Source organism: Oncorhynchus clarkii, chromosome 17, assembly GCF_045791955.1.
Source record: "Oncorhynchus clarkii lewisi isolate Uvic-CL-2024 chromosome 17, UVic_Ocla_1.0, whole genome shotgun sequence".
Taxonomy (NCBI): Eukaryota; Metazoa; Chordata; class Actinopteri; order Salmoniformes; family Salmonidae; genus Oncorhynchus; species Oncorhynchus clarkii.
The window spans coordinates 67,259,993-67,287,623 of NC_092163.1; the positions used below are offsets into that span (position 1 = coordinate 67,259,993).

General features: G+C 42.6%; 1 protein-coding gene across 1 annotated transcript in view; it reads left to right on the forward strand.

The window, feature by feature from the left end:
* The window catches only part of LOC139371295 (contactin-4-like), a 227,907-nt gene that overhangs the window by 139,928 nt on the left and 60,348 nt on the right, over window positions 1-27,631 (forward strand). The window contains exons 7-11 of the mRNA XM_071111598.1: window positions 3,177-3,279; window positions 3,616-3,800; window positions 17,211-17,350; window positions 22,536-22,665; window positions 24,255-24,405. Coding sequence (XP_070967699.1) covers window positions 3,177-3,279; window positions 3,616-3,800; window positions 17,211-17,350; window positions 22,536-22,665; window positions 24,255-24,405 — 709 coding nt within the window. The remainder of the gene's footprint in view (window positions 1-3,176; window positions 3,280-3,615; window positions 3,801-17,210; window positions 17,351-22,535; window positions 22,666-24,254; window positions 24,406-27,631) is intronic.

The following is a 27,631-nucleotide window of genomic DNA, read 5'->3' on the forward strand; positions in this document are numbered from 1 at the left end:
CAAAAACCAGCATCGGCCCTCAGCCTATGAGGGAATTTCATCTTGGTCTAATGGGCTAATATGTTGGTTGTTCCTGTGGGAGACCCTGGTTCATAACCCACGTGTTGCATTCAGTATGTTAGCATTAAAACTACCACTGCTAATTATTCATCCCACTTAGATATGATCATGAGTAAATTAACTCTCCCTATTAAATATGGTCATGAAGACAACTATAATTGGTTGAATCAGGGGAAACATTTATGTGTAGTCAGCCGACCTATCATTAAATAATACCACATGTTTCAAGATGGCAAACATTGTTCCTCTTCTCAAGAAAGCTAAGGTAACTGAACTAAATGACTATTGCCCCGTAGCACTCACTTCTGTCATCATGAAGTGCTTTGAGAGACTAGTCAAGGATCATATCACCTCTACCCTACCTGTCACGCTAGACCCACTTCAATTTGCTTACCGATCGAATAGGTCCACAGACGATGAAATCGCCATCACACTGCACACTGCCCTATCCCATCTGGACAAGAGGAATACCTATGTACAAATGCTGTTCATTGACTACAGGTCAGCATTCAACACTATAATGTATACCCAAACTCCTGGGTCTCAACTTCGCCCTGTGCAACTGGGTCCTGGACTTCTTGACGGGCTGCCCCCAGGTGGTGAAGGTAGGAAACAACATCTCCACTCTGCTGATCCTCAACACTGGGACCTCTCACTCCATGGCAGTAAAACAAAAGAGATGATTGTGGAATTCAGGAAACAGCAGAGGGAACACCCCCCTATCCACATCGACACAACAGCAGTGGAGAAGGTTCCTTTTAAGTTCCTCTGTGTACATATCATCGACAAATTGAAATGGTCCAGCCACACAGACAGTGTGGTGAAGAAGGCTGAAAAAATGTGGCTTGTCACCGAAAACGCTCACTAACCTTTACAGGTGCACAATTGAGAGCATCCTGTCGGGCTGTATCGCCGCCTGGTACGGCAACTGCACCACCCACAACCGCAAGGCTCTCCAGAGGGTGGTGCGGTCTGCACAACGCATCACCGGTGGCAAACTACCTGCCCTCTAGGACACCTACAACACCCACAGGAAGGCAAGAAAGATCATCAAGGACAATAACCACCCAAGGCACTGCCTGTTCACCCCGCTTCCATCCAGAAGGTGAGGTCAGTACAGGTGCATCAAAGCTGGGACAGAGAGATTGAAAAACAGCTTCTATCTCAAGGCCATCAGATTGTTAAACAGCCACCACTAGCACAGAAAGGCGGCTGCCTACCTACAGATTGAGCAAGAGGACAAGTACATTAGAGTGTCTAGTTTGAGAAAAAGACCCCTCACAAGTCCTCAACTGGCTTCTTCATTAAATAGTATCTCAGACTGGCCAATAAAAATAAAAGATTAAGATGTGCAAAAGAACACAAACACTGGACAGAGATATGGCTTTTTCTTTGCAACTCTGCCTAGAAGGCCAGCATCCCAGAGTCGCCTCTTCACCATTGATGTTGAGACTGGTGTTTTGCGTGTACTATTTAATGAAGCTGCCAGTTGAGGACTTGTGAGGCACTCTAATGTGCTTGTCCTCTTGCTCAGTTGTGCACCGGGGCCTCCCACTCCTCTTTCTTTTCTGGATAGAGATCTGTACGAGATCTTCAGTTTCTTGGCAATTTCACGGGAATAGCCTTCATTTCTCAGAACAAAAATAGACTGATGAGTTTCAGAAGAAAGTTATTTGTTTCTGGCCATTTTGATACTGTAAACGAACCCACAAATGCTGATGCTCCAGATACTCAACTAGTCTAAAGAAGGACAGTTTTATTGCTTCGTTAAACAGCACAACAGTTTTCAGCTGTGCTAACATAATTGCAAAAGGGTTTTCTAATGATCAATTCAACTTTTAAAATGTTAAACTTTGATTAGCTAACACACTCTTTAAAAAAAGGTGTTAAGAAGCCTCTTATGGATAGGGAGGCGCTAGCGTCTCAAGTGGCCAAGTGGCCAAGTGGCCAATAGCCTCGGGAAATGCAGAGCGCCAAATTCAAATAAAATGCTATAAAACTCAAACTTTCATTAAATCACACATGCAGAAAAATGTAACATTCATAAAAATATATATATAAAAAATAAAGCACTAATATATCTTGGTTAGATGAGTATTCAACCCCCTGAGTCAATATGTGTTAGAATCACCTTTGCGAGCAATTACAGCTTTGAATATTTCTGGGTAAGTCTCTAAGAGATTTCCACACCTGGATTGTGAAACATTTGCCCATTATTCTTTTCAAAATTCTTCAAGCTTTGTCAAATTGGTTGTTGATCATTGCTAAACACCACTTTCAAGTCTTGCCATAGATTTTAAAGCAGATTTAAGTCAAAACTGTAACTTGGCCACTCAGGAACAATCACTATCTTCTGGGTAATCAACTTCTGTGTAGATTTGGCCTTGTGTTTTAGGTTATTGTCCTGCTGAAAGGTGAATTCATCTCCCAGTAATGGAATTTATTTCACCCAACTTTTAACCTAAATCCAATGACATGGTGATTTTTTGTTGTTGATTTCACATTGAATTCAGGTTAGTTAAAAACTCAACAAATTTAAATCAATTAGATGTTGAATTGACATCTGTGCCCAGTGAGCTTGCCTTACAAAGAACCATCGTCTTCCAAAAAGGTTTCTTCAGATGAAAATGGTTTTTGGTATAAGCCTATTAATTCACAAAGAATCCATTTGGAACCCTTTTTTCTAATAGTGTAGGGACTTGGCACTCGACTCGGACTCAAGGTTTAGTGACTTGACTACATCACTGATTAGAGCCTCATCCAGCTGTCTCATTTACTATGGCTGATATGGCCTTGGCTACCTGGCTGTATTAGACAATGGAGATACAGATCTGAATGAGGTTTCACAGTCAGTCAGGGAACCGTGCCTCACAATATCAAGGAGATGAAATTGGCTTGTTTCTCCCATTTCAAGAGCCCATTTGGGCTGAGAAACCTCTGGAAATGTGATTTGCAGATAGAGAATACCAGCAACAATGAGAACCTGTTATTGGTTTTCCAAAATAACCACTTCTCAGGTGTATGATTGTAATCGCTTAGGACATAACGACATATGATATTATCTGTGTTGTTGTTTTTTGCTTTCTTATAATTGGTTGTGAATTACTCCTCCTCAGGTATAATGGGTGAATACGAGCCGAAGATCGAAGTTCAGTTTCCAGAGATTGTCCATGTAGCCAAAGGATTGACAGTGAAACTGGAATGTTTTGCATTAGGAAAGTAAGTGGACTCTGGGCTTGGTTAAACAGGCACACAAATACATGAAAGGCATAAAAGTTATTAACAAACTGCAAGATATTTTTCATGTATCACTGCATGCCTCCAACCCTCCTCTGATTGAAGCTGTGCTGGACATCTGAGATTTCTCGTAGAGTTGGGGCTGTGACTCCTGGTACACTAGCTGAATTATGTATTACCTACATGTCAGTTTTTTTTGTCTGATCAATTGAATCCATCTAGGTTAAGTATTGTAGTGAGGTTGTAATATTACAAATGATTTGTGTTTGTAATATGAACATGCTACAAGGTTTCTCTTTCCATTCCTCTTTACTCCAGCCCTGTCCCCTCTATAAACTGGAGTAGAGTGGACGGAATCCCCTTTTCTAGGAAAGTGGACGTGGGGAAAGCCAGCGGCGTCCTGGAAATCCCTTATTTCCAGCAGGAAGACGCGGGCACATATGAGTGTGTGGCAGAGAACTCCAGGGGGAAGAACACTGTAAAAGGAAAGCTCTCATTCTACGGTAGGTGATCCTGAATCACATAAGTATTTGAACCAGTGAAGGCTGCATGTGTCAGCTTCGCTCAGATTGAAATGCATCAAAGGGAGACCTAACTGGGTTTAAAACACAGCCATCGGTAATCAACTGTGGCCACTTTGCATGGGGGAGCATTGTTTTAACAGAGCATCCCAAATGATTAAGGCCATGATGCCCATAATATTTTGATCCAGATTAAAGCAATGATGATGTGGATGAGGAGGAGACCTTGGATGTGACCTTGTGCGTGGGACTTGTATTGGTCTCCACCAGATGGCATTGTGATTGACATCCAACTTGACTGGAGATCAAAGCTGTTAAATGTACTATACTTAGACCAGGGCCACACATGCCATCGGAATAATCCGCAGTGCAGCATCTGGATGAAGATGAGGAAGAGTAGTTGTGAAATGTGATTGTTAGTGTTATTAGTTGTATTCTTGTCGGTTTCATTCAGATAGTATTCTGGTGATATCCTCTAATTATTAATGTAGATCTTCAACTGATTCCCTGCGGCAGAATATTTCTGTTTTGGATTTGCTGTCATTGTCATCCATGCATGTATTAATTGTATTATGATTTAACCTTTCTCTTGGTTATTGAGATAAAATCATCAAAAACATCACTGTCTATTCAGGATGTTTCAAGCTGAGAGAAAAATAAAATAGTTTAGCTAAATGATTTTTGTCCCCCTGTTAGGACCAATATTATTGTCACTATTGGCCCCAGCATTAGACCGTATTTTGACCTCTAATAACACAGCAGGCAGTCTTAAGGCTCTATCAGTGTCAGAGTAGAGTCTAGTCAAATGAAGGGTTGCGACCTTCCGTTGTTCTCTAGTAGTCATACGATGGCATTCTTCATACAAGACGTCCTTTTATTAAGTAAGTACTTGTAGGCCATCCTCACCACTGAGATTTATCTCTACCTTCTGGGGTCGTTCTCCGCTGCATGCCTAATGGCCCATTTACAAGAATAGCTTGTCTGGCTCCCTGCATTTTTTATTACACTTGTTGTTGCATTGTTTATATTCCACAATGTGGATCAGTCACAGATAAATGCTGGGAAATACTCTAAAGATACATGGCCGTCTGGACTAATTATATGAAAGTATGTTCGCTTTGGTAGCAGCAACGATATACAGTATAGTTATAGGGATTGCAAAACAACGTTTTTTTTAAAAAACTGAGCACAGCAGGTGATAACTAACATACATACTTCTATGCAGGCCATCTATTTCCGTGCGGGTAAATATTTATGATCTCTTGATTTTCTTCCAAATTCAACTGAATATCTCTCCTTCAATTGGTTTCCCATCTCTATGCCCCTGTGGTGTGTAAGTCAGGCTCTGTCAGCTGTCAGGAATAACTATTTCTGTGCATTAAACAATTTGGCATTATTTACAACGTGCCTGCCTCCAAGCTCCCTGCAGTGTCGCTCTGGCTGTGAGCTACAGGGGATAGGTTGTCCATATTAGCAGCAGGTCTGCCCTATTTTGATGTGCTTTCTCTCTCTATCGCTTGCAGTGCATGCTGGATGTTTTTTGGAGTTTGAGTGTTTGGTGTGAAGGGCTCAGTTCTAATTAATTTTCTTGGGTTAATGCACTTTGTTTTAGCGGTATCCACAGGTTTTTTCAAAGTTAGGGTGGAAGAGGACAGAGTTTGTTTCCTGGGGTTTGGAAGGTGTGGTGTGTGCGATGGCTTCTCAGCCTAGCGTGGAGGAGACGCTGTCGATACGGCATCGATTCAGGTGCATTCCTGAGAACGGAGTTAAAGTGGACGAGGTTCTGCTCGCAGTCAGTGAACAGGTAGGAGCTGAATTTATACATTCCGCTTCCGGAATGAACAAAGCTGTGTTTGTGTTCATGAAAAGGGAAAATTTGGTTGGTAGGCTAATTGCTAGTGGTATATTTGTAAGGGGTGTGTTGGTGCCAATTTCACCTCTTTCTACCCCTTCGACAAGGGTGGTAGTTGCAAATCAGGAAAGAGTTGAGTCGTTCGGTAAGTTTGCTAGCGGTTTTCGTGTACTGTTGGGAGGTTTTCAGGCAAATGCCGTTAAGCACGTTGTTTCATTCTGGAGGCAAGTGTTTATGTTTCTGAAAACAATGAGCAACAGCTAAATGTGCATTTTAAAGTGAGGCATGGGGAGGGGCTCTAATCGAGATCAACGTGCAGGGGACAATGAGATGCAGACAGCTGAGGCTGGGACTAGTCATGCTATACATGGTGGTGTAGCTGAGGCTGGATCTAGTCATGCTATGGATGGTGGGGTAGCTGAGGCTGAATCTAGTCATGCTATGGATGGTGGTGTAGCTGAGGCTGGGTCTAGTCATGCTATGGATGGTGGTGTAGTGAGGGTTGGATCTAGTCATGCTATGGATGGTGGGGTAGCTGAGGCTGGATCTAGTCATGCTATGGATGGTGGTGTAGCAGAGGCTGAGTCTAGTCATGCTATGGATGGTGGTGTAGCAGAGGCTGAGTCTAGTCTTGCTATGGATGGTGGTGTAGTGGAGGCTGGGTCTAGTCATGCTATGGATGGTGGGGTAGCTGAGACTGGGTCTAGTCATGCTATGGATGGTGGTGTAGCAGAGGCTGAGTCTAGTCATGCTATGGATGGTGCTGTAGTGGAGGCTGGATATAGTCATGCTATGGATGGTGGGGTAGCTGAGGCTGGGTCTAGTCATGCTATGGATGGTGGTGTAGCTGAGGCCCGGGTCTAGTCATGCTATGGATGGTGGTGTAGCTGAGGCTGGGTCTAGTCATGCTATGGATGGTGGTGTAGTGGAGGCTGGATCTAATCCTGCTATGTATGGTGGGGTAGCTGAGGCTGGGTCTAGTCATGCTATGGATGGTGGTGTAGTGGAGGCTGGATCTAGTCATGCTATGGATGGTGGTGTAGTTGAGGCTGGATCTATTCATGCTATGGATGGTGGGGTAGCTGAGGCTGGGTCTAGTCATGCTATGGATGGTGGTGTAGTGGAGGCTGAATCTAGTCATGCTATGGATGGTGGGGTAGCTGAGGCTGGGTCTAGTCATGCTATGGATGGTGGTGTAGCAGAGGCTGAGTCTAGTCATGCTATGGATGGTGATGTGGATGAGGCTGGGCCTCGTCAGGTTATGCTAGTGGATGAGGAGAGTATAGTGGGGAAGTGGGGAGAAGAAGGAGGTGGGAGGGGAAAGGCTGGTGTGATCAAAGGCACCATGGAACCTTTGCCTGGTGCTGGGGGGGATGCCCTGACCAGAGAGGAAGGGCAGGTGGTCAGGATGGGAGATGGAGATGAGGAGGAAAGTGAGTCTGAGGAAAAGGATGATGAGGTTTTTTTTCAGACTCCTCTTCAATGGGTCCAGAGCTGACAGCCAGTCAAGCAGAGGGGTCAAAGTACACATTGAAAGAACTAACAAGGTTCCGGAATGAGACCAAGGGGAAAAAATTTAATCTTGAGGCTTTTTTTTCTGATCCGAGAAAGTTTGTAAGATCAGTACATGCTATGAAAAATGAGGGGCATTGGTGTCCTCTCATCCAGGAAACGGTTTAGGTTGGAAGTGGGTCACAACAGTGCGTAAGGGTCAACCTTCAGACACTGTTTAGATTAATAGTTTCTTTCTGGCACTGGGGATTTTTGAGCTTTGCTATTGGTCTCTTTCTTTGCTGGCTTTTCTCCCACTTCTGATGGAGACACTTCGGGTAGGCTCGCTCAATATAAATTGCGCCAGAGATACGGGAAAGAGGAGTGTGTTGGGTGAATATGTAAAACAAAAAAAGTACTGTTGTTTCTGCAGGAGACGCATAGTGATGTGGTGAATGAAGTCGATTGGAGGCTCTTGTGGAAAGGAGCAAGTGTGTTGAGCCATGGGGCACATTTTAGTGCAAGGGTGGTAGTCCTTTTTGTACTGGGTCTGTCTGTAAAAATGTGCTCCTCAAAGGTGGTGTGTGCTGCTTGCTGTAAAATCAGAAATGAACAATATGGTTTTGTCTTTATAAATGTGTATGCACCTAACATGGGGAGAAAGAGGGGGATTCTATTTGGGAGTCTTAGACAGGAACTCTCACAGGTAGCGCCTCAGGAAATGCTGGTGGTCGGCGGGGACTGGAACTGTAAAATGGATTTTACGAAAGACAGAAATGTGGAAGAGCCTCATTCAATGTCAGTGGGAGTGTTAAGGGACATCATTAATCAGTTCGACCTAGTGGATGTTTGGAGAAGTAAACATCCCAACACAAGACAGTTGAAGTTGGAAGTTTACATACAACTTAGCCAAATACATTTAAACTCAGTTTTTCACAATTCCTGACATTTAATCCTAGTAAACATTCCCTATTCCCTGTCTTAGGTCAGCTAGGATCACCACTTTATTTTAAGAATGTGAAATGTCAGAATAATAGTTGAGAGAATTATTTATTTCAGCTTTTATTTCTTTCATTGACATTCCCAGTGGGTGAGAAGTTAGCATACACTCAATTAGTATTTGGTAGCATTGGCTTTAAATTGTTTAACTTCCACAAGCTTCCCAAAATAATTTGGGTGAATTTTGGCCCATTCCTCCTGACAGCTGGTATAACTGAGTCAGATTTGTAGGCCTCCTTGCTCGCACATGCTTTTTCAGTTCTTCCCACAAATATTCTATAGGATTGAAGTCAGGGCTTTGTGGTGGCCACTGCAATACCTTGACTTTGTTGTCCTTAAGCCATTTGTCCACAACTTTGGAAGTATGATTGGGGTCAGTGTCCATTTGGAAGATCAATTTGCAGCCAAACTTTAACTTCCTGACTGATGTCTTGAGATGTTGTTTCAATATATCCACATAATTTTGCTTCCTCATGATGCCATCTATTTTATGAAGTGCCTCCTGCAGCAAAGCACCGCGAGAACATGATGCTGCCACCCCTGTGCTTCACGGTTGGGATGGTGTTCTTCGGCTTGCAAGCCTCCCCCTTTTTCCTCCAAACATAACGATGGTCATTATGGCCAAACAGTTATATTTTTGTTTTATCAGACCAGAGGACATTTCTCCAAAAAGTACGATCTTTGTCCCCATGTGCAGTTGCAAACCGTAGTCTGGCTTTTTTATGGCGGTTTTAGAGCTGTGGCTTCTTCCTTGCTGAGCGGGCTTTCAGGTTATAGACACTTTTGTACCTGTTTCCTCCAGCATCTTCACAAGGTCCTTTGCTGTTGTTCTGGGATTGATTTGCACTTTTTGCACAAAAGTACGTTCATCTCTAGGTGAAAGAACACGTCTCCTTCCTGATCAGTATGAGGCCTGCGTAGTCCCATTTTGTTTATACTTGCGTACTATTGTTTGTACAGATGAACGTGGTACCTTCAGGCATTTGGAAATTGCTCCAAACGATGAACCAGACTTGTGGAGGTCTACAATTATTCTTCTGAGATCTTGGCTGATTTATTTTTTCATTTTCCCATGATGTCAGGCAAAGAGGCACTGATTTTGAAGGTAGGCCTTGAAATACGTCCACATGTACACCTCCAATTGACTCAAATGATGTCAATTAGCCTTCTAAAGCCTTCTAAACCTTCAAAAGTCATGACATCATTTTCTGGAATTATCCAAGCTGTTTAAAGGCACAGTCAACTTAGTGTATGTTAACGTCTGACCCACTGGAATTGTGATACAGTGAAATAATCTGTCTGTAAACAATTGTTGGAAAAATTACTTGTGGCATGCACAAAATTGATGTCCTAACCGACTTGCCAAAACTATAGTTTGTTAACAAGACATTTGTGGAGTGTTTGAAAAATGTGTTTTAATGATTCCAAACGAAGTGTATATACATTTCTGACTTCAACTGTACATGGGTGAAGGTTTTTGGGGCTAGGGTGAGTGCAGCCCGACTTGATCGTTTGTACATGTCCAGGAATCGACGCAATAGGCTGTTGGGCGCTACCAATCTCCCGGTGGGGTTTTCTGATCACCACATTACCATGGCTAGGCTGTCTATTTCACCATGGCCCCGGCAGGCATCCTATTGGACGTTTAATGTAAAGCTCTTACAAGATGCCACTTTTTGCTCAGATTTCCAGACCTTTTGGGAAAGGTGGGGGCAGCAGAGGAATACGAGTCTCTGATTCAAAGGTAGGATGTGGGGAGAGTCCAAATTCGTCTTTTCTGTCAAAGGTATACAGCTCTCTCATCCTCAGAGGCTAGGAGAGTATTGGGGGAACGAGAGCGTAGTATTAGTGAGATGGAGGTAGAGATGGTGGGGCAAGGCAATGTAGACCTCCAGGCTAACTTAGCGCAATTACGTAGGGACCTGGGCTGTTTTTTCCAGGTTAACTTCTTGATGCACCTATCCATTGGACTAATGGAAACATGCTCAAACTTGCACACTTTTGATGGACTTAAAGGGGCAATCTGTAGGTGTTACATCTATTTTGAGATTTATAAATTATGTCTCCAGATCTCAACCCCATAGAAAATCTTTGGAGGGAGTTGAAAGTCCGTGTTGCCCAGCAACAGCCCCAAAACATCACTGCTCTAGAGGAGATCTGCATGGAGGAATGGGCAAAAATTCCAGCAACAGTGTGTGAAAACCTTGTGAAGACTTACAGAAAACGTTTGACCTCTGTCATTGCCAACAAAGGGTATATAACAAAGTATTGAGATAAACTTTTGTTATTGACCAAATAATTATTTTCCACCATAATTTGCAAATAAATTCATAAAAAATCCTACAATGTGATTTTCTGGATTTTTGTTCTCATTTTGTCTGTCATAGTTTAAGTGTACCTATGATGAACATTACAGGCCTCTCTCATCTTTTTAAGTGGGAGAACTTGCACAATTGGTGGCTGACTAAATACTTTTTTGCCCCACTGTACAGTACCAATCAAAAGTTTGGGCACACCTACTCATCCAAGGGTTTTTCTTTATTTTTCTACATTGTAGAATAATTGTGAAGCCATCAAAACTATGAAATAGCACATAAGGAATAATGTAGTAAGCAAAAAAAGTGTTAATCGTATTATTATTATTACACAGTGGGGAGAATAAGTATTTGATACACTGCCGATTTTGCAAGTTTTCCTACTTACAAAGCATGTAGAGGTCTGTCATTTTTATCATAGGTACACTTCAAATGTGAGAGGCGGAATCTAAAACAAAAATCCAGAAAATCACATTGTATGATTTTTAAGTAATTCATTTGCTTTTTATTGCATGACATAAGTATTTGATCAACTACGAACCACTAAGAGTTCCGGCTCTCACAGACCTGTTAGTTTTTCTTTAAGAAGCCCTCCTGTTCTCCACTCATTACCTGTATTAACTGCACCTGTTTGAACTCGTTACCTGTATAAAAGACACCTGTCCACACACTCAATCATACAGACTCCAACCTCTCCACAATGGCCAAGACCAGAGAGCTGTGTAAGGACATCAGAGATAAAATTGTAGACCTGCACAAGGACAATAGGCAAGCAGCTTGGTAAGAAGGCAACAACTTTTGGCACAATTATTAGAAAATGGAAGAAGTTCAAGATGACAGTCAATCACACTCGGTCTGGGGCTCCATGCAAGATCTCACCTCGTGGGGCATCAATGATCATGAGGAAGGTGGGGGATCAGCCCAGAACTACACGACAGGACCTGGTCAATGACCTGAAGAGAGCTGGGACCACAGTCTCAAAGAAAACCATTAGTAACACACTACGCAGTCATGGATTAAAATCCTGCAGCGCACGCAAGGTCCCCCTGCTCAAGCCAGTGAATGTCCAGGCCCGTCTGAAGTTTGCCAATGACCATCTGGATGATCCAGAGGAGGAATGGGAGAAGGTCATGTGGTCTGATGAGACAAAAATAGAGCTTTATGGTCTAAACTCCACTCGCCGTGTTTGAAGGAAGAAGAAGGATGAGTACAACCCCAAGAACACCATCCCAACCGTGAAGCATGGAGGTGGAAACATCATTCTTTGGGGATGCTTTTCTGCAAAGGGGACAGGACGACTGCACCGTATTGAGGGGAGGATGGATGGGGCCATGTATCTCGAGATCTTAGCCAACTAACCTCCTTCCCTCAGTAAGATCATTGAAGATGGGTCGTGGCTGGGTCTTCCAGCATGACAACGACCCGAAACACACAGCCAGGGCAACTAAGGAGTGGCTCCGTAAGAAGCATCTCAAGGTCCTGGAGTGGCCTACCCAGTGTCCAGACCTGAACCCAATAGAAAATCTTTGGAGGGAGCTGAAAGTCCGTATTGCCCAGCAACAGCCCCGAAACCTGAAGGATCTGGAGAAGGTCTGTTTGGAGGAGTGGGACAAAATCCATGCTGCAGTGTGTGCAAACCTGTTCAAGAACTACAGGAAACGTATGATCTCTGTAATTGAAAACAAAGGTTTCTGTACCAAATATTAAGTTCTGCTTTTCTGATGTATCAAATACTTATGGTATGCAATAAAATGCAAATTAATGACTTAAAAATCATACAATGTGATTTGGGGATTTTTGTTTTGCGGACAGTGAGACGGGGCATTAGACAAGGATGCCCTCTATCGGGGCAGTTATATACGCTAGCCTGTAAGCCTTTTTTGGGCCTGCTACGCAGGAGACTGCAGGGAGTGTGCTGGACAGGCATGGGTGTGGTGACAGGCATGGCAGTGTCAGTGTATGCAGATTACATTTCTGTGATGGTCAGGGATGGGCAAGATATGCAGGCATTAATAGACCAGTCTGAAGGTGTACAAGGGAGCTTCGTCAACTAAGGTAAATTGAGGCAAAACTGGGGCAAAGCTCTGTCGTAGTGTTGGGGAATAATCAGAATTGGTTGGTAACATAGGTAAGATGTTTTATATTCATCATATGTTTGTAAGTTACTTCTCATCAGAATGTTATTTTTGTATAATACTGTGGTGGGGTTGCAGTATCTGTTCTATGTCAAGACTAAGTTGTTTGGCCCGCAGAGAGGGGAGAGGTCAAGGGGTCATCATGTGTAAACATATCTTTTGCTCCACTGTGTCTTTGTACCAGTCACTCTCCTCTCCGTGAGCTTGTCCAGGATTGGTTGTATTTAGAATTGGTTGTATCTAAATGACAATTTGATATATATCATAGGGTGGGGGTAATGTCTTGGTACCATTTTGTACCAAGGACGAAATCAGAGCTTTGTTTAGGAGACCAAACTGAACGATAATTTATAGCCAACTCTGTCTGGCTAGGGGATACTCCTCTCTGAAGTAAAGTATTTTCTTTGTGTAAGTTCCTAAGACCTGTGGTTTGTCATGTCGTCTAGGGGGGGTGGATCTTTGCTATTAAAGGATCTCAGTTGCAAGAGAGGGGGCTCTCAGAGAATTCATTGATAGACACTGAATTGATCTGAGAGTCACAGGGTTGTGATAGAGCTCATATAATTAAAGATGGACTTTGACTGGCCAGGTGGAGGTGGCTCCAGCCCCAAGTGTCATATGGTGGGAGGTTGCTGATAATCAACAACCTGGTGGCAACTTCCTGTCCTCAACCCCCCCCCCCCCCCCCTCGCAAGCTGGTGGACTTTTTCTGGCCAGTCCATCACTGGCTGAGGGTGGCAGTGTTGTACATTACCGTCCACGAAGGAGGACAGGGCCTGGTGGAACTGGAGAGCAGGGTGGCTGCATTCCTACTAAAGGCGGCACAGAGACTGCTGTACAACACTAATGTTGGCTTGAGGGAACCAGCATGCGCACTGCTGAGAAGAGCTGGCGGATTAGGGTTGGACCGGCAGCTGTTCCTCATGAGGCTGGAGAGGCTGAGTACAGCAGTTCTCTCTGATTTTTACTCCGAGGGCCTGGCAGCTGCTAAGGCCCACACGAGAAGGGGGTTTGGAGCCTGGGCTGTGGGTGTGGATGTGGGAGGAGCCTATCCTCCACAACATAGCCATCCCTTTGAAATGGGTTCAGTCGGCCACCCTGCAGAGGCAAATGATGGCAGCGGGCTTACTAAGGCTGGGTGACCTGTGACTGATGGGAGAGGAGGGGTGGAAAACTCCGGAAGTCCTGGCACAACAAACAGGAATAACGTATCTTAGGCTGTTGGAGAGATTCCTGGAGAAGGTCCAGGAGGCACTGTCTGAGCCGGTAAGGGGGATGTTTGAGCAGCCAAAGGGGGAGGGGCCACCAATGTTTCCGCCACTGCATGTGATGGCAGAGACTGGGGACTGGCAAAGGGGTCTGGAGGACTTGTTAGATTTTAACACTCCGGAGGAGTTTGGGGGGGGGGGGGGGGTAAAGCCCTCTACAACCTCTGCATTAAGGTGAGGAACATTAGGAGCCTAACAGGAGTGAAGGAACATCAGTGGCAGGGGGTATGTGGGAAGGAGAGTATGGTGGGTTTTAGATGGAGGGGGCTCTACAAACCCCCAGCACCATAGAGGTCAGGGGACCTCCAGTGGAGGGTTCTACATGGAGCCCTGGCCACTAACAGCTGTTTGGCACAGGTTGAACCGGGAGTCGGGCAGGGGAGTCCTTTCTGTGTTATGAGAGAAACTGTGATTCATGTGTTTTCTGTGTGCGCCAGGTTAATGCCATTAATGTCTCTGTTGGAATGTCTGTGTCTGTGTGAGAGGTTGGGGGTAGTTTTTACTGTTGGGATGTTTATAATGGGGTACAGGTATTCAAATAAGGAAAAGGCCAAATGTTTGTTGTTGATTTTTCTGTTTGCTCAGGCAAAGTTGGCTATTTGGATAACAAGGAGGAACATGGTCAAAGGTGGGGGGATAACAGACCCTTTACTATTATTTAATTGGATGGTCTCTGCACTTTAGGGTCGAATTTGAGTTCTATAAAATGATAAGGAGATATGATATGTTGGGGGTGCTGTCTGTATAGCTGGGATATACGGTTGTAGAAGTGGTGATTTTTGTGGGGGTTATTGTGATGTGTGGTGTGGTTTTGTATCGTGTGGAAGAGGGAAAAGTGAGTATGGTACACATGTATGCAGTACAGGATATATTTTGGTGTTTTATTTTAATGGAGGGTGAGGTTTTAATGAAATGAGAATGTTTCATTAAAGAAAGACAAAAAGTAAAAAGTGTCTCTCTCCATCTCTCTGCCTCTCTGCCATGTGATACACATCTGTAATCTTATTTTTAAGTCTGCTTGAATTAAGCTTTTGAGACATTCGTCAGCAGTGTGTCAGAATCAGGAAATGGAAAAATGTATCTTGTGTACATCAGTACAACCTGCAGCCACAAAGCTGTGAAAGCCTCAGCTTTCTGCCTAGAAAAGAGATGAAGGCATTATTTGAGAGTTTCTTAGCAGTTATATGCTAATGCTTTAATCGGGTTCTTCTGGGTCTTGCACATCTTGTGTTTTTACAAGGTAAATGATAATAATTATTTCATGTTAGTCAAAGCTACATTTAAATGCATCTCTATTGTCTTACTCTTGATTGGAGAGATCATTTTGACATGTCGATATTTGCCAGGTATAATGATTATGAGTATTAAATCAAAACACAGGGACTAATGATCATGGATCATTTGCATTCTAAAAGGTTGCCTACTCTGGAGATTAATACAACTAAATATGCATATGCCACTGCTGTTTATTTCATACTTTCCTACAATAAGTAGTATCTCAAGATACTGCACATAAAAACTTAAGTCCTTTTCTCTGATTCCCCTTTTGCCTATCCCCAATCTCCCTCTTTGCTTTAGCCGGTTGATTTGAAATGTTTGGGCTGATTGTGTGCACACCGGGCCTGATGCAGCCAGGGATGGGCTGCCTGTTTTCATTTTGTGATCTTTGACTGAGAGTCGATACGTTCACAGTGGGTGAGGGATGGAGTGAGCGGCCCTGACAAGGCTAAAAAACAACAACAACAACAATGGGGTCGTGGGGGGTGGAGAGGTTGGAGCATGGCCACGAGGATCCTCTGTTAGATTGCACTGGCATGGATGTGATGCTAAATGACTGGTGATAATGGAGTCTCAAAGTACCCCTCTCTCTCTTTCTGCTATCTCACTCTGGCTACCCTCTTAATACCCAGCCACACACAGAGACCCACAGACAATTATTTTTCCTCTTTCTTCCTTTTTCTCTCACTCTCTTTTTCTTTTTCTCTCTCTATTTTTGCTCTCACACACACATGCATCACATCAAATACACACAGAAGGGATAGGGATACATTTGCAATTACTATTGGATTCCTCACTGTGTAATCTTGAAATTGTTGAAAGCAAGCTGAGCTGAAGCAGGAACACAATTAGAGTTGGATTTGTATGTACTATTACAGATAAATCACCTCACAGGTCAGTCGGGCAGTGTGGCATTATTGAGGTTCTGTGTAATGGAAACGTACGTGTGACAATGACCTGGTGTGATAGAGGATTATAGCGTCATCCACAACATGGATAGTTATGAGGATAGTAAATCTGGAGGTTTATATTCCTCATTTTGCCCCTCACTAATTCGTTAACCAGTCATGAGTTACTTGGAAGTTAGAGTAGGAATCAATGCAGCTCCTGTATAATTGCACCATCATTTACTTCAATGGTTTTGGGAGAGGCATTTTATGGCACTGTACTGTACACTCTTATAAAAAAGGGTTCCAAAAGGATTTTGTGGCTGTCCCCATAGGATAACCCTTTTTGGTTCCAGGTAAAAACCCTTTTTGATTCCAAGTAGAGCTCTTTTGGGTCTCTGTTGAAAGGGTACCTCATGGAACACAAAAGGTTTCTTCAGAGGGTTCACCTATGGGGACAGCCAAGGAGCCCTTTTTTGTTCTAGATGCCACCTTTTTTTCCACCCATGGACACACTAATACGTCTGGCTTGTATTAATAAACCTAACACTTGGATAGTCATGTACCATTTACCCCATCTGCTGTATTTTTAGGTTGTACTTCTGTTTAAGCATAAGGTCAATGCAATGCAAATTGAGCTTATGCTTGGACGTAAGTAGAGGAACCTAAAAATACAGCAGATGGAGTGAATGGTGCATTACTATCCAAGTGTTAAGTTCATTATACAGATGTAGGATCTTCATTTGATCACTGTTGTAGGAGAACTTTCCTGCATAGCAGGACATTTATAATGTGTTGTGTATTTTAGGTTTAAAAAGGCTTCTGTAATTTGTCATTTCCACTTTGAAATTTCAGACTTGAAAAATGTATCAAGACCTACAAACAAGTCTATAATTATTATCCACATAATAATTCAGAATTCCAGTTGCTTCAGGATTATTTTCCTGCTGTAGAAAACTGGCTCAAATTAAGATCCTACATCTGTATGTGCTACTGAAATAGATAACGCAAATGTATCTTAGTATAGGATCAGTATAATTATATATATTATATAATTTCAAAATCCTGTACATTATTTTAGAAATATAAGGAGTAAAGTCTACCTGTAAGATATATTATCTGTGTGAGTATGTTCTAATTCACCACAATGTTTTTTTGACCATGCAGCCCCTCCACATCTGATAGAGAAACCTGAGGATGTGCAGAAGCCCATTGACGACTCTCTGGTGTGGGAATGCAAGGCCACCGGGAAGCCCAAGCCCTCCTATAGGTGGATGAAGAACGGAGAGAACCTGGAGTCACTGGAGGTGAGACCTATATGGAGTGAAGTGTACAGTATAGATGCATTAAAGAGGTCAATGGAATGCAGACAGTGGGGGATAGAAGAAGGATGCTGGATTGGTGCACATTCAACCAATCTGCTCTAACAAAGTGGATATTTGTCAAATCCGTCATGATTGAAATATTGTAACAGGCCCACAATGTGGTTGCTAAAATCCAATGCATAACATTTAGAATTTGTCCCTTTTCAGGTATAGAAGAAGTGACAGCTAAATGCTAACATTCGTTCGAATATGCTGGTAGTATAGCTAGCATACAGAAAGTCATTTTTAACTGTAATGCAGTGTGTAGGTGACGATGACATGAACATGTATTGGAGTTGACATCTATACAAGCATTATACTCCGATTTTTACCTCAACATAGTGTGAAATAAACATTGAAACAATAGCGTAAATGTAGGCACATTTTTTTTGCTGTGGGGCAATGAGGAGATTCGGGGTGTTTCCCCCACGGCATCTTTCCCCCACGTGTTTCCATGGCATTTCCATTGTTTTTATCGAGTTTGATTTATCTCTTTACCTAATGTATAGATGCTCAGAATTTGTGCTGATTCAGGCAGATGCAATGTTAGTGTGTTCAGATAGAAAGGCATCATGCACAACAGACACCATTCTCATTTCACTGCAGATAGTTTTATGAACTTAAATTACTGTTATAAACCTTGCAAAAGCAGTGTGCACCCACTTGGCTTGTTCAGCCTGCTTTCCTAGTATATGGGTCCATGGTTTACTTCGTTGTAAAAACGAAGAGATCTAAACACAATTTGGCTAGATATCACCTTTATTCCTTTAGTGCATGGCTTTAAACTGTTCAGTTCCCCAGAACAACACTTATCTAACAGGATTTTGATTATCCTGAAAGTGTCTGCTTGGCTCTGGTTTGTTAAGTGTCTACAATTTTATGCTGGTCTTAGAGCGTCGTAATCTTCTAGTAAAATCTCTCTTCTCAGAGTGAAGTCATTACTCCTGTACCACCAATGGAGAAAATGGAGAAGAGCCCCTTATAAACACAATAAGGCATGAGAACCCGGGGATTATTGTGTGATAGCTCCCGACTAAGGGCGGTTCTTTCTTAGGCCCAAGGAGGTTATATTTTTTTTTTTTTTTTTTTTTTTTTTTATATTAACAACATGTTTTCATTAAAAACATTATTTTAATTAGTCAATTTGTTTTATTTCATCTTTCCACCAGATGATATAGTCAGAGCAAAAGTCAGTTGTTAGTGCTGAGGTTCTGAAGACGCTAACAAAACAGGCTAGTTGTTAATTCTATTCTCATGTTTTGACCTAGTCGTTCATTCTTTTCATTCCCATGTAAACAAGTTATTGGCATGTAGCTACCTAGCAGAGGTTCAATGATGACGAGAGACAAGAATTTCAATAAATAATGATTTAATAAATAATGTATAAATAGGCAACAACCAACTGATTGTTGAGTTAATACTATAGCTATTGAGGATAGCTAAGCTAACGTTACTTCTCCTTTGCTAGCCAACTAAAGCTGTCACACAATCACATTGAGCAGCTGAAATGACAGCAAACTATGTTTGTTATACCTTTGTTTTTATAGCCAATTCTTTGGCTATATCCATTATAATGATCCTGATAAATGAATTTGCCTGGATCAGAGAAGCTGTCAGTATCACCACGTTCAAATGCATGGCACAGTGGGGATTGCAAAAAAAAGATTGGATAGGCACACAGCTTTTATTAACCCTCACTCTAACAAACCAAACGCAGGCTAGTAGCTTGGGGAAACATGTCTAGACATTTTTTTCCAGGGGAGATTAAGTTTATACAATAAATTGACTGGCTGGTCTGTTTGACAGTGGATGCACATTGATACATCTAATTGAACTGTTCATGGGCATGTAAGGGACATTTTTATGTTTGTGCTTTTCTTATAACTGATTTCTGTCTTCTATTCATGTGCTGTTCTATAAACCAATTTCTGTGCTCATGGAGGTGGTTGACTGAACAAATCCTCCTCTTATCAGTAGCTACAATTTGGCAATACGCCCAGCCAAACCATGTTTTGAGAACAAATGAAAGATATCTCAGTTTCAAGGTCTCTGCTTAGAGAGGAGAAGCCTCGTGAGGTGTTGGTCTGTCACATTATGAAACAGTATTGGTTGGTCACATGAATGAAACAAAAAGGTAATGATTAATTAATTATGCTAAATCATGCAAATATAACTTGTTTGTGTATAGCCATATATAAGACAACTGCTGGGTCAGCCCAAGCAGAGCTCCTGATTGACATGTGTACTATGGTGCATTGAGTTGGTTGGAACCTATCCAGCTCGCTGACAAGTAAACAATGATTTATTTAAACTTTGAGTGTCCCTGTGTAAGAATTTCCACGACAGGCATTGTGATGGTACTGCTATCAACCAATCAGCATCCAGGATCCAAACAACCCATTTTATAAAAACACATTGATTATTGTGCATCCTATACCTACTGTACTATAGCCACTTGCCTCTCTCAGATTACCCATAATGAACACAATAATGAGAGCTGAACACCTACAGTAGATACTGTACAGTGTAGACTGCAACTACAAGGTTATTTGTTCAGCTCATAAAAGTGCAGGGTCAGAGTGAAGTATCTATTACGGCTTCGTGGAAATATGATTCAATATACCTGAATGGGAGCACGACAGGTCCCCTGTGCTACAGTACGTGGCCGGGATATTTGCTGGAGATTGATGGTGAGCACTCAGGCACAGCTTGGACGAAAAAATAAACAGACTTTATGTAAATTTTCTTCATTATGCAAAATGGTCACAAACAAAACAGAGGGTATCGATCATTCCGTCGATGTTATATATGCAGGAGAAATGTGAGACGCAGGCCTGTTTTATTGTTACCAGAGGCAGTGCTCCAAACAGCAGCAGCAGGCTCTGTCTCTCTCCTTTGCCCATAAAGCCCGATTAGGGTTGCCTTCAGCTGTGCATAATTAACAATCTGTCTAGTCATTGCATCACATTTTATTAAAAACCTTTACAAGGTCTACTGAAATGGTTTGCATTGTTCTATCGCTTGGTGAAAGAAAGGATTAGATCAAATTTACCCCCATCTGTTTGAGGGATTATTTTACTCAGAGTTGTTTTTTATTTCCATACACTTTTAGAAAAAAGGGTTACAATAGGGTTCTTCGGCTGTCCCCATAGGAGAACCCTTTTGTGTACAATGTTCAACCCTCTGTAGAAAGGGTTCGACATGGAACCAAAGGGGTTCGACCTGCAACTAAAAAGGGTTCTTCAAAGGGTTCTGATATGGGGATGGCCGAAGAACACTTTAAGGTTCTAGATAGCACCTTTTTTTCTAAAGAGTGTAACATATAATTCTAACACTTCTAGTTAAACTGGACAGATTTGGGGACCATCTGTATCTGATGCCTCTGAGTTTATCTGAAGCCTCTGAGTGTATCTGTTATAAAAGGTGAGACACATCGATGTGTTCATTCTCATGGACTAGGATTTCCTTAATATGGACATAAATGGGAGGATTAGTAATGCACTTGGATAATTAGATTAATCAAGCAGAAGTGTTACATTGTTTTAAATGTCACCAGCAACCAGTGCAGCTTCATCAATCTGATAACTAAAGGTCATTCATGGAGGGAGGGCAGGAAAGGGGAAGATATACCATTTGGTGTGATTCATTACAGTAAATCAATATCGACCTTTTCTGCTTGTTCTGCTCATTTGGACATAGGAGCTGACTGCAATGGCTTATGATATTACCTTAATTTTTGCAAATAACTTCACAAGTTTTGTCTGGAGCTAAAGTGCATGGGTACACAGTAGACTATGAATAGTTATGATAGATACTTTCAATAATGTTAATGCATTTCTCATAACTGCCGAGAGGGACGATAATCAGAAACAAGAAAATCAAGGTATCTCAAAAACAACCATTACATTAATTTGTTTGTGACATTAATCGAAACAAGTGGCTTGTTGTTTATACTGTCCTATATAAAATGAAGAAACCTGGTTGCGTTGGCAATAACATTGCCAATCACTTCCATTCAGCATAAGGCATGCAGATGGTCCCCCAAGGTCCCGGCATGGAAAACTGCTGATGTAAGAGGAACGTCATGCTTAATTAATAGCAGCCCGTAAACAGAGTGATTTCTACGCACTGACTGATATACGCCACCACCATTCTGCCGCTCTTGCCAGCAGGCACCTTTACCATGGTGCATCCGACTAGCTATGAGCCACTGAGCATTATGGAAATTCAGAATGCAACCTGCTCAAACACGGGTTTAGCTACTGATGTTTCAATGAGGACAGCTCCTCTTTTCATATGACAGTACCTTAATCCCGTCAGACTGCCTGGAGTCACGGCTGTGCCAAACCTAAGCTGAGCCGAGTCGACACCCCTATGGAAATGTGCTCTAATGACATTAAGGGTGAGCCTCTGGAAAACAGGGGAGATGAAGGGCAGAAGGCAGAACTCTGTAGAAATGTCACAAAGTGCTCTGCCAAAATTTCTTCCCTAAAAACTGTTGTCGGTTTAATGCCGTTCTGGTAATAAAGATATATATTTGTACTTAAGTTCATGAATGTAAACCTACCTTGAAGATAAAGTAGCTAAGTGTCTGGGTTTGAGTGCATTAAGCCCATCTGGGCTAATAAGCCTGTCTATTTTGATGGGCTAGTCACAACAGAAGTATATCTTCACCACGGGGGCAGGAATCTACTATTCAACGGTGGCCCAGTACAGTGTGTGATCTGAAGTGTACATAACAGCATACAATACTTAGTATGTATAGGGAATACCTATCAGGAAACCAATTTTCACAGTACTGTATAGCTCTGATGTTAAGATATTCCTATTCCTCACATCCAGTCCTTGTGCTGAAGGGGAAACTGGCCCTGTGGTGAAGCCAGTGATATACATTGGGAATGGTTTTATATCACTCTCATAAACATGCAGATTGATTAGGGTCATTTTCTGGTAGCCTGCCTCCTTCCACCCTGCCCTTTCCCTCCATTAGTGATGAAAACCTAGATTCATTGCCACGTCCGTCACTGCCACACTATAATTCACTGGCACATTGGCTGCATGCTTTTATGCAAATTAGCAATCGGAATAAGGTATATCAAAGGGCATGTCTCTGTCTCTCTGTTCATAGGAGCGCATACAAGTTGCCAATGGAGCGTTGTCAATCAGCCGGCTGACGCTGTCCGACATTGGAATGTATCAATGTGTGGCTGGAAACAAACATGGGGAGGTATACTCCAATGCAGAGCTCAGAGTCATTGGTAAGGCAATACAAGGCTGGATGTGTGTTGGTGTGCCTGCCTGCCTGACTAAATATATTTTATGCACACTCTTAGAAAAAAGTGATCCAAAGGGGTTCTTCGGCTGTCTCCATAGGAGAACCCTTTTTGGTTCCAGGTTGAACCCTTTTTGGTTCCAAGGGTTCAAGAAAGGGTTCTACCTGGCAACCAAAAAGGGTTCTTCAAAGGGTTCTCCTGTGGGGACATATGAAGGTAGCACCTTTTTTTCCTAAGAGTGTAGTACAGTATGCGCGTTTGTTTGTGGTGTGCATGTTTTAGTGTTATTTGCGACATTTGTTTTCCGTTCCCTACCACTGTAGTGTGACCTCCAGCATCTCTGTGTTTTCCCCCTAATTAAAAACCATAAATTACAGGATGAATGCACTGGAGTGCTATTGATGTATGACCATGCCACTGTGCTCCCCAGTCCCACCCATCTGCCCTGTCAGTCCTTTCAGGGCTGGCCTCCAGCTCTCACTCCCCAACCCATCTCCCATCACGCCTGAACATTGTTTTGTCATTGATTGGAATTAGATCCAACACAGGCAATGAGCCCAGGTTAAATTGAACTTGGAGGAGGTAAAATATATAATTGACAGACCCTGGCAGAAATGCACTAATTGAAGTGCTTTATAAAAGCACAGGGAGGGATGATCCAGGAGTGAAAAGGAAATGATCATGATAGAACTAAATCGAGCTGAAAAACTGAAGGACATGACATTTTTTCTTTGTTTTTCTTTGCAGAGAAAATGATTCCCTTAATTAACGAGTGCAGTATAGCACTCTCCCACCTTCCCTCACATTTCTGCTCAACATCACACACACAGTACATGCCTCACTTTGAAGTACACAGCAGTCATGTGAGGATGTGTTTAAAATATCCATGATTTATCCATGCTTAGCTACTGTTATTAAACCATTTAGGGGTTATACAGATAACATTCAATTTCATTATTATTTTAGTTTTGTGCCTTTTCAGTATCTGCCTTTGACTCTCAGTCTATTCCTTACATGCTGGAGTGGAGAGGTTATTTATCTCTTTTATCCTTTTCTACCCTGGCTGAGACCCCCTCTAGCTATGGCCAATGGCAATGGGAGAATCTCACTTGCATTTGCTTGGCTCCTCATGTCCACTCTCCTCACCTCACCTGTACGTGATTATACTGTATATGAAGTACAGGAATGTTGAGGTGTACATGGTTGAAACCTGTTGGCTGATAAAGACAGAGGTCCCTCCCTTCTGACCTTTTCCTCCAATTGGTTTTAAGAAGTTGGCAAGGAGAGAGGACACGAGGAGTCAAGGAAATGCAATTGAAATACTCCCAATGACTATCTCTAGGCCTTGCCAATCGGGAGTGTAATTTTCCCTTGCTGTATATATATATTTTGGGGGGGACAATGCGACATCACCAGGAACAACTCTGGGCCCACTATACTAAGGCCCTAAGGTTTTCCTAGTTCAGTTCATGTGATAAACTCATGGCTTTACGCTCATGTAATGCATGTTGAAAGTTAGATATAGGAAAGTAAAAGGGCCGCGAAGGGTTTTTAACATGCATGTCTTGTTTCAGCTGTTGCCCCAGATTTCTCCCAGAACCAGCTGAGGAGCCCCACCATGGTGAAGGAGGGAGGAGACGTGCTGATCGAGTGCCGGCCCAAGATGTCCCCCTGGGGCGTGATCTCCTGGAGGAAGGGCAGCGAGGCTCTTCGAGAGAGCCACAGGTAATGTAACAATCTCTCTCTTTATTGTCTGATCGCTCTCTCTGTGGAGGGGTTGATTTTCCTAAGCACTGGGGTTGTTGTAGGATTTGTTCAGGTATGGTACCCTGGAGGAACGGTTGTTGTAGGATTTGTTCAGGTATGGTACCCTGGAGGAACTGTTGTTGTAGGATTTGTTCAGGTATGGTACCCGGGAGGAACGGTTGTTGTAGGATTTGTTCAGGTATGGTACCCGGGAGGAACGGTTGTTGTAGGATTTGTTCAGGTATGGTACCCTGGAGGAACGGTTGTTGTAGGATTTGTTCAGGTATGGTACCCGGGAGGAACGGTTGTTGTAGGATTTGTTCAGGTATGGTACCCGGGAGGAACGGTTGTTGTAGGATTTGTTCAGGTATGGTACCCGGGAGGAACGGTTGTTGTAGGATTTGTTCAGGTATGGTACCCGGGAGGAACGGTTGTTGTAGGATTTGTTCAGGTATGATACCCTGGAGGAACGGTTGTTGTAGGATTTGTTCAGGTATGGTACCCGGGAGGAACGGTTGTTGTAGGATTTGTTCAGGTATGGTACCCTGGAGGAACGGTTGTTGTAGTATTGATAAAGAGCTAATGCCAGACACCCCTGGCTATGATTATTGTATGTTTACCTGGCCAGGCTTTGTAACTTGATATTATTTCTCTGGTCATATTGATTCTATTCCTCACTGTTACAGAATCTCTCTGACTGTTAACATTTATCTCCAGCTTTGGGTTGAAAGTGCATCTGGAGAAATATATGAAGTATCATATCTGTCTGTTTACCTACAGTACCTGCATCCGATGTAGATTCCTGTAGACCTATATTCAGTAAAGGTTCCCACTCATTCCAGTCATCTCCCAGACACATAACTCCTGGTTTAATCACACTTTAGACATCTGCACAAACAAACCAATGTGAGGACTGAAAGTAAAATTGGTTTGGCCAGTACTTGGAGTCATCCGACATACCACTCGCTGTGCAGAGTCTGGGTGCTAATCAAGCACTTTTCGCCCTCTGTGGGAAGGTGTGGGCGACCATACCAGCCACTGTCTGCTGACATATATCCACGCTTTTCTGGGCAAAAGTGTTAAGCCAGCCTCCTGCTAACAGTGACAGGAGAGCTGTGTGTGTGTGTGGGTGAGGGGTGTGGCTGGGTGGCGTCAGGGGTCAGTCAGACAGTGCTGATCCAGACAGGGGTCACCCATTTGGTGACACAGCTGCTACACCACTTTGGTGGCACGACTCTGGCAGCAGGACTGTGTGCACAGTGTCTGGTACGACTCGTCATGGTTTACATATACACAAAGAGGTGTTGTTGCTTGTCAAACAAAGTATCCTGCATTTGCATAGTGGTTACTCTGCTGGTGCCCTTCAGCTACACTGTGTACCTACGTACATGATGCTGTCTCCCAAGCTGACGGATCAAGGCTGAAATGCTGAAACGCATCAAGTTTTATTAATAAAATATGTATTTTTCTATTCTACTGTTTTGTCATCCCCTGTTAAACTGACAGTTTGAATCCTGGTTGAACTGTGTGATAGCGATAGACTATGCTTTTCCTTTTTCATGGTTTCTAACACAGATATCCACTGAGCTACAGTAACTGATCATTTTGATTTAATGTCCTGCTTGTAGTGTATGGATATGTTTGGAACGGAGAGTTTTGTTGTTGATTGATTTGGTATTTTGCACCACTGTGACACTGGTACAGTATATGTTTCCATGGGATGATTAATTCAATAGCAGTGGCTCTATTAGGCTTGAATGGATGGATGTTGCCATGTTCCCCTGTTCTTCCCTGCTGGTTTGTCGGTCCTTGTTTGTTTCCCTTTGTGTAACTATGAGCTTGTTACAAGTAGATAGATAGTTGAGATATACTGTTTGTTTGCTATAGCGCTGACGCCTACCTGAACTCACATACTGTATGGTATTTTAATGTTCTGATAGGGAATTGCTGGAAACAAAGGCAAATGTGGATTATTAAACCTGGACCAGTGCCCTTAATGTCATAAACACAATCTATCAAAATATTGTGCTAGTCATAGAGGAAATGATATTACAATATCTCTAGATCTGTATTCTAGTGGAGTCCTGGGACTTTTTGAACTTGAAAAGTAAATTGTCATGCTTTTACTTTGTAAATGGTATTCAGTGCAGACCACCTGGTGTGCTTTTGACACAGAGTTAATTAAAAAGAAAAATGTGCAGGTCACAAGTTTGCTCGTGTCTGTCCCAGGTTGTATTGTGCAGGATAAAATCTTGTCAGGATGCATTGTCAATAGGTGGAACCCTCCCATGTTACTTTTCACGGTACGGAAAATACAGTATGTGTGAGGCATAGATTATGTTGACCCAGCAAACTGGGAACATTCCCAGAACATTAGCTAAGATTCCCATTAAATTGTAATTAGGGTTTGACATTTTTTTTCTAATAAAATATCTTTGTAATGTTCTCTTCACATTCACTCAAATGTTCCCAGCAAACTAAAATGATTGGTTCTGTGAAAGTTCCCAGAACTGTAACGGTTGTCGTAGGTGGAAGAAGGTGAAGAGGACCAAGGTGCAGCGTGGTACATGTTCATGGTAAATTTAATAAAGAAACTGAACACTAGAACAAAAAAAACAACAAAGCGGAACAAACGAAACAGTTCTGTCTGGTGCAGACACACAAAGACAGAAAACAACTACCCACACCCATATGGGAAAACAGGCTGCCTAAGTATGGTTCTCAATCAGAGACAACGATAACCAGCTGCCTCTGATTGGGAACCATACCAGGCCTGAACATAGAAACACAACACCTAGATATACAACATAGAATACCGACCCACATCAAACCCTGACCAAACTAAAAATAGAAACATACAAAGCAATCTACGGTCAGGGCGTGACAACGGAATCGGTGCAGCCAGCTGGTTTCTTCATGCTTCATGCGACAGAAACAAACATCTTTCTGGTATGAAGAGGGGCGGGAATGTATGCCTTATGATTAACGAGACGTGGTGTGATCATAACAACATACAGGAACTCAAGTCCTTCTGTTCAAATGATTTAGAATTCCTCACAATCAAATGTTGACCGCATTATCTACCAAGGGAATTCTCTTCGATTATAATCACAGCCGTATATATTCCCCCCCAAGCAGACACAATGATGGCCCTGAACAAACTTTATTTGACTCTTTGCAAACTGGAAACCACATATCCTGAGTC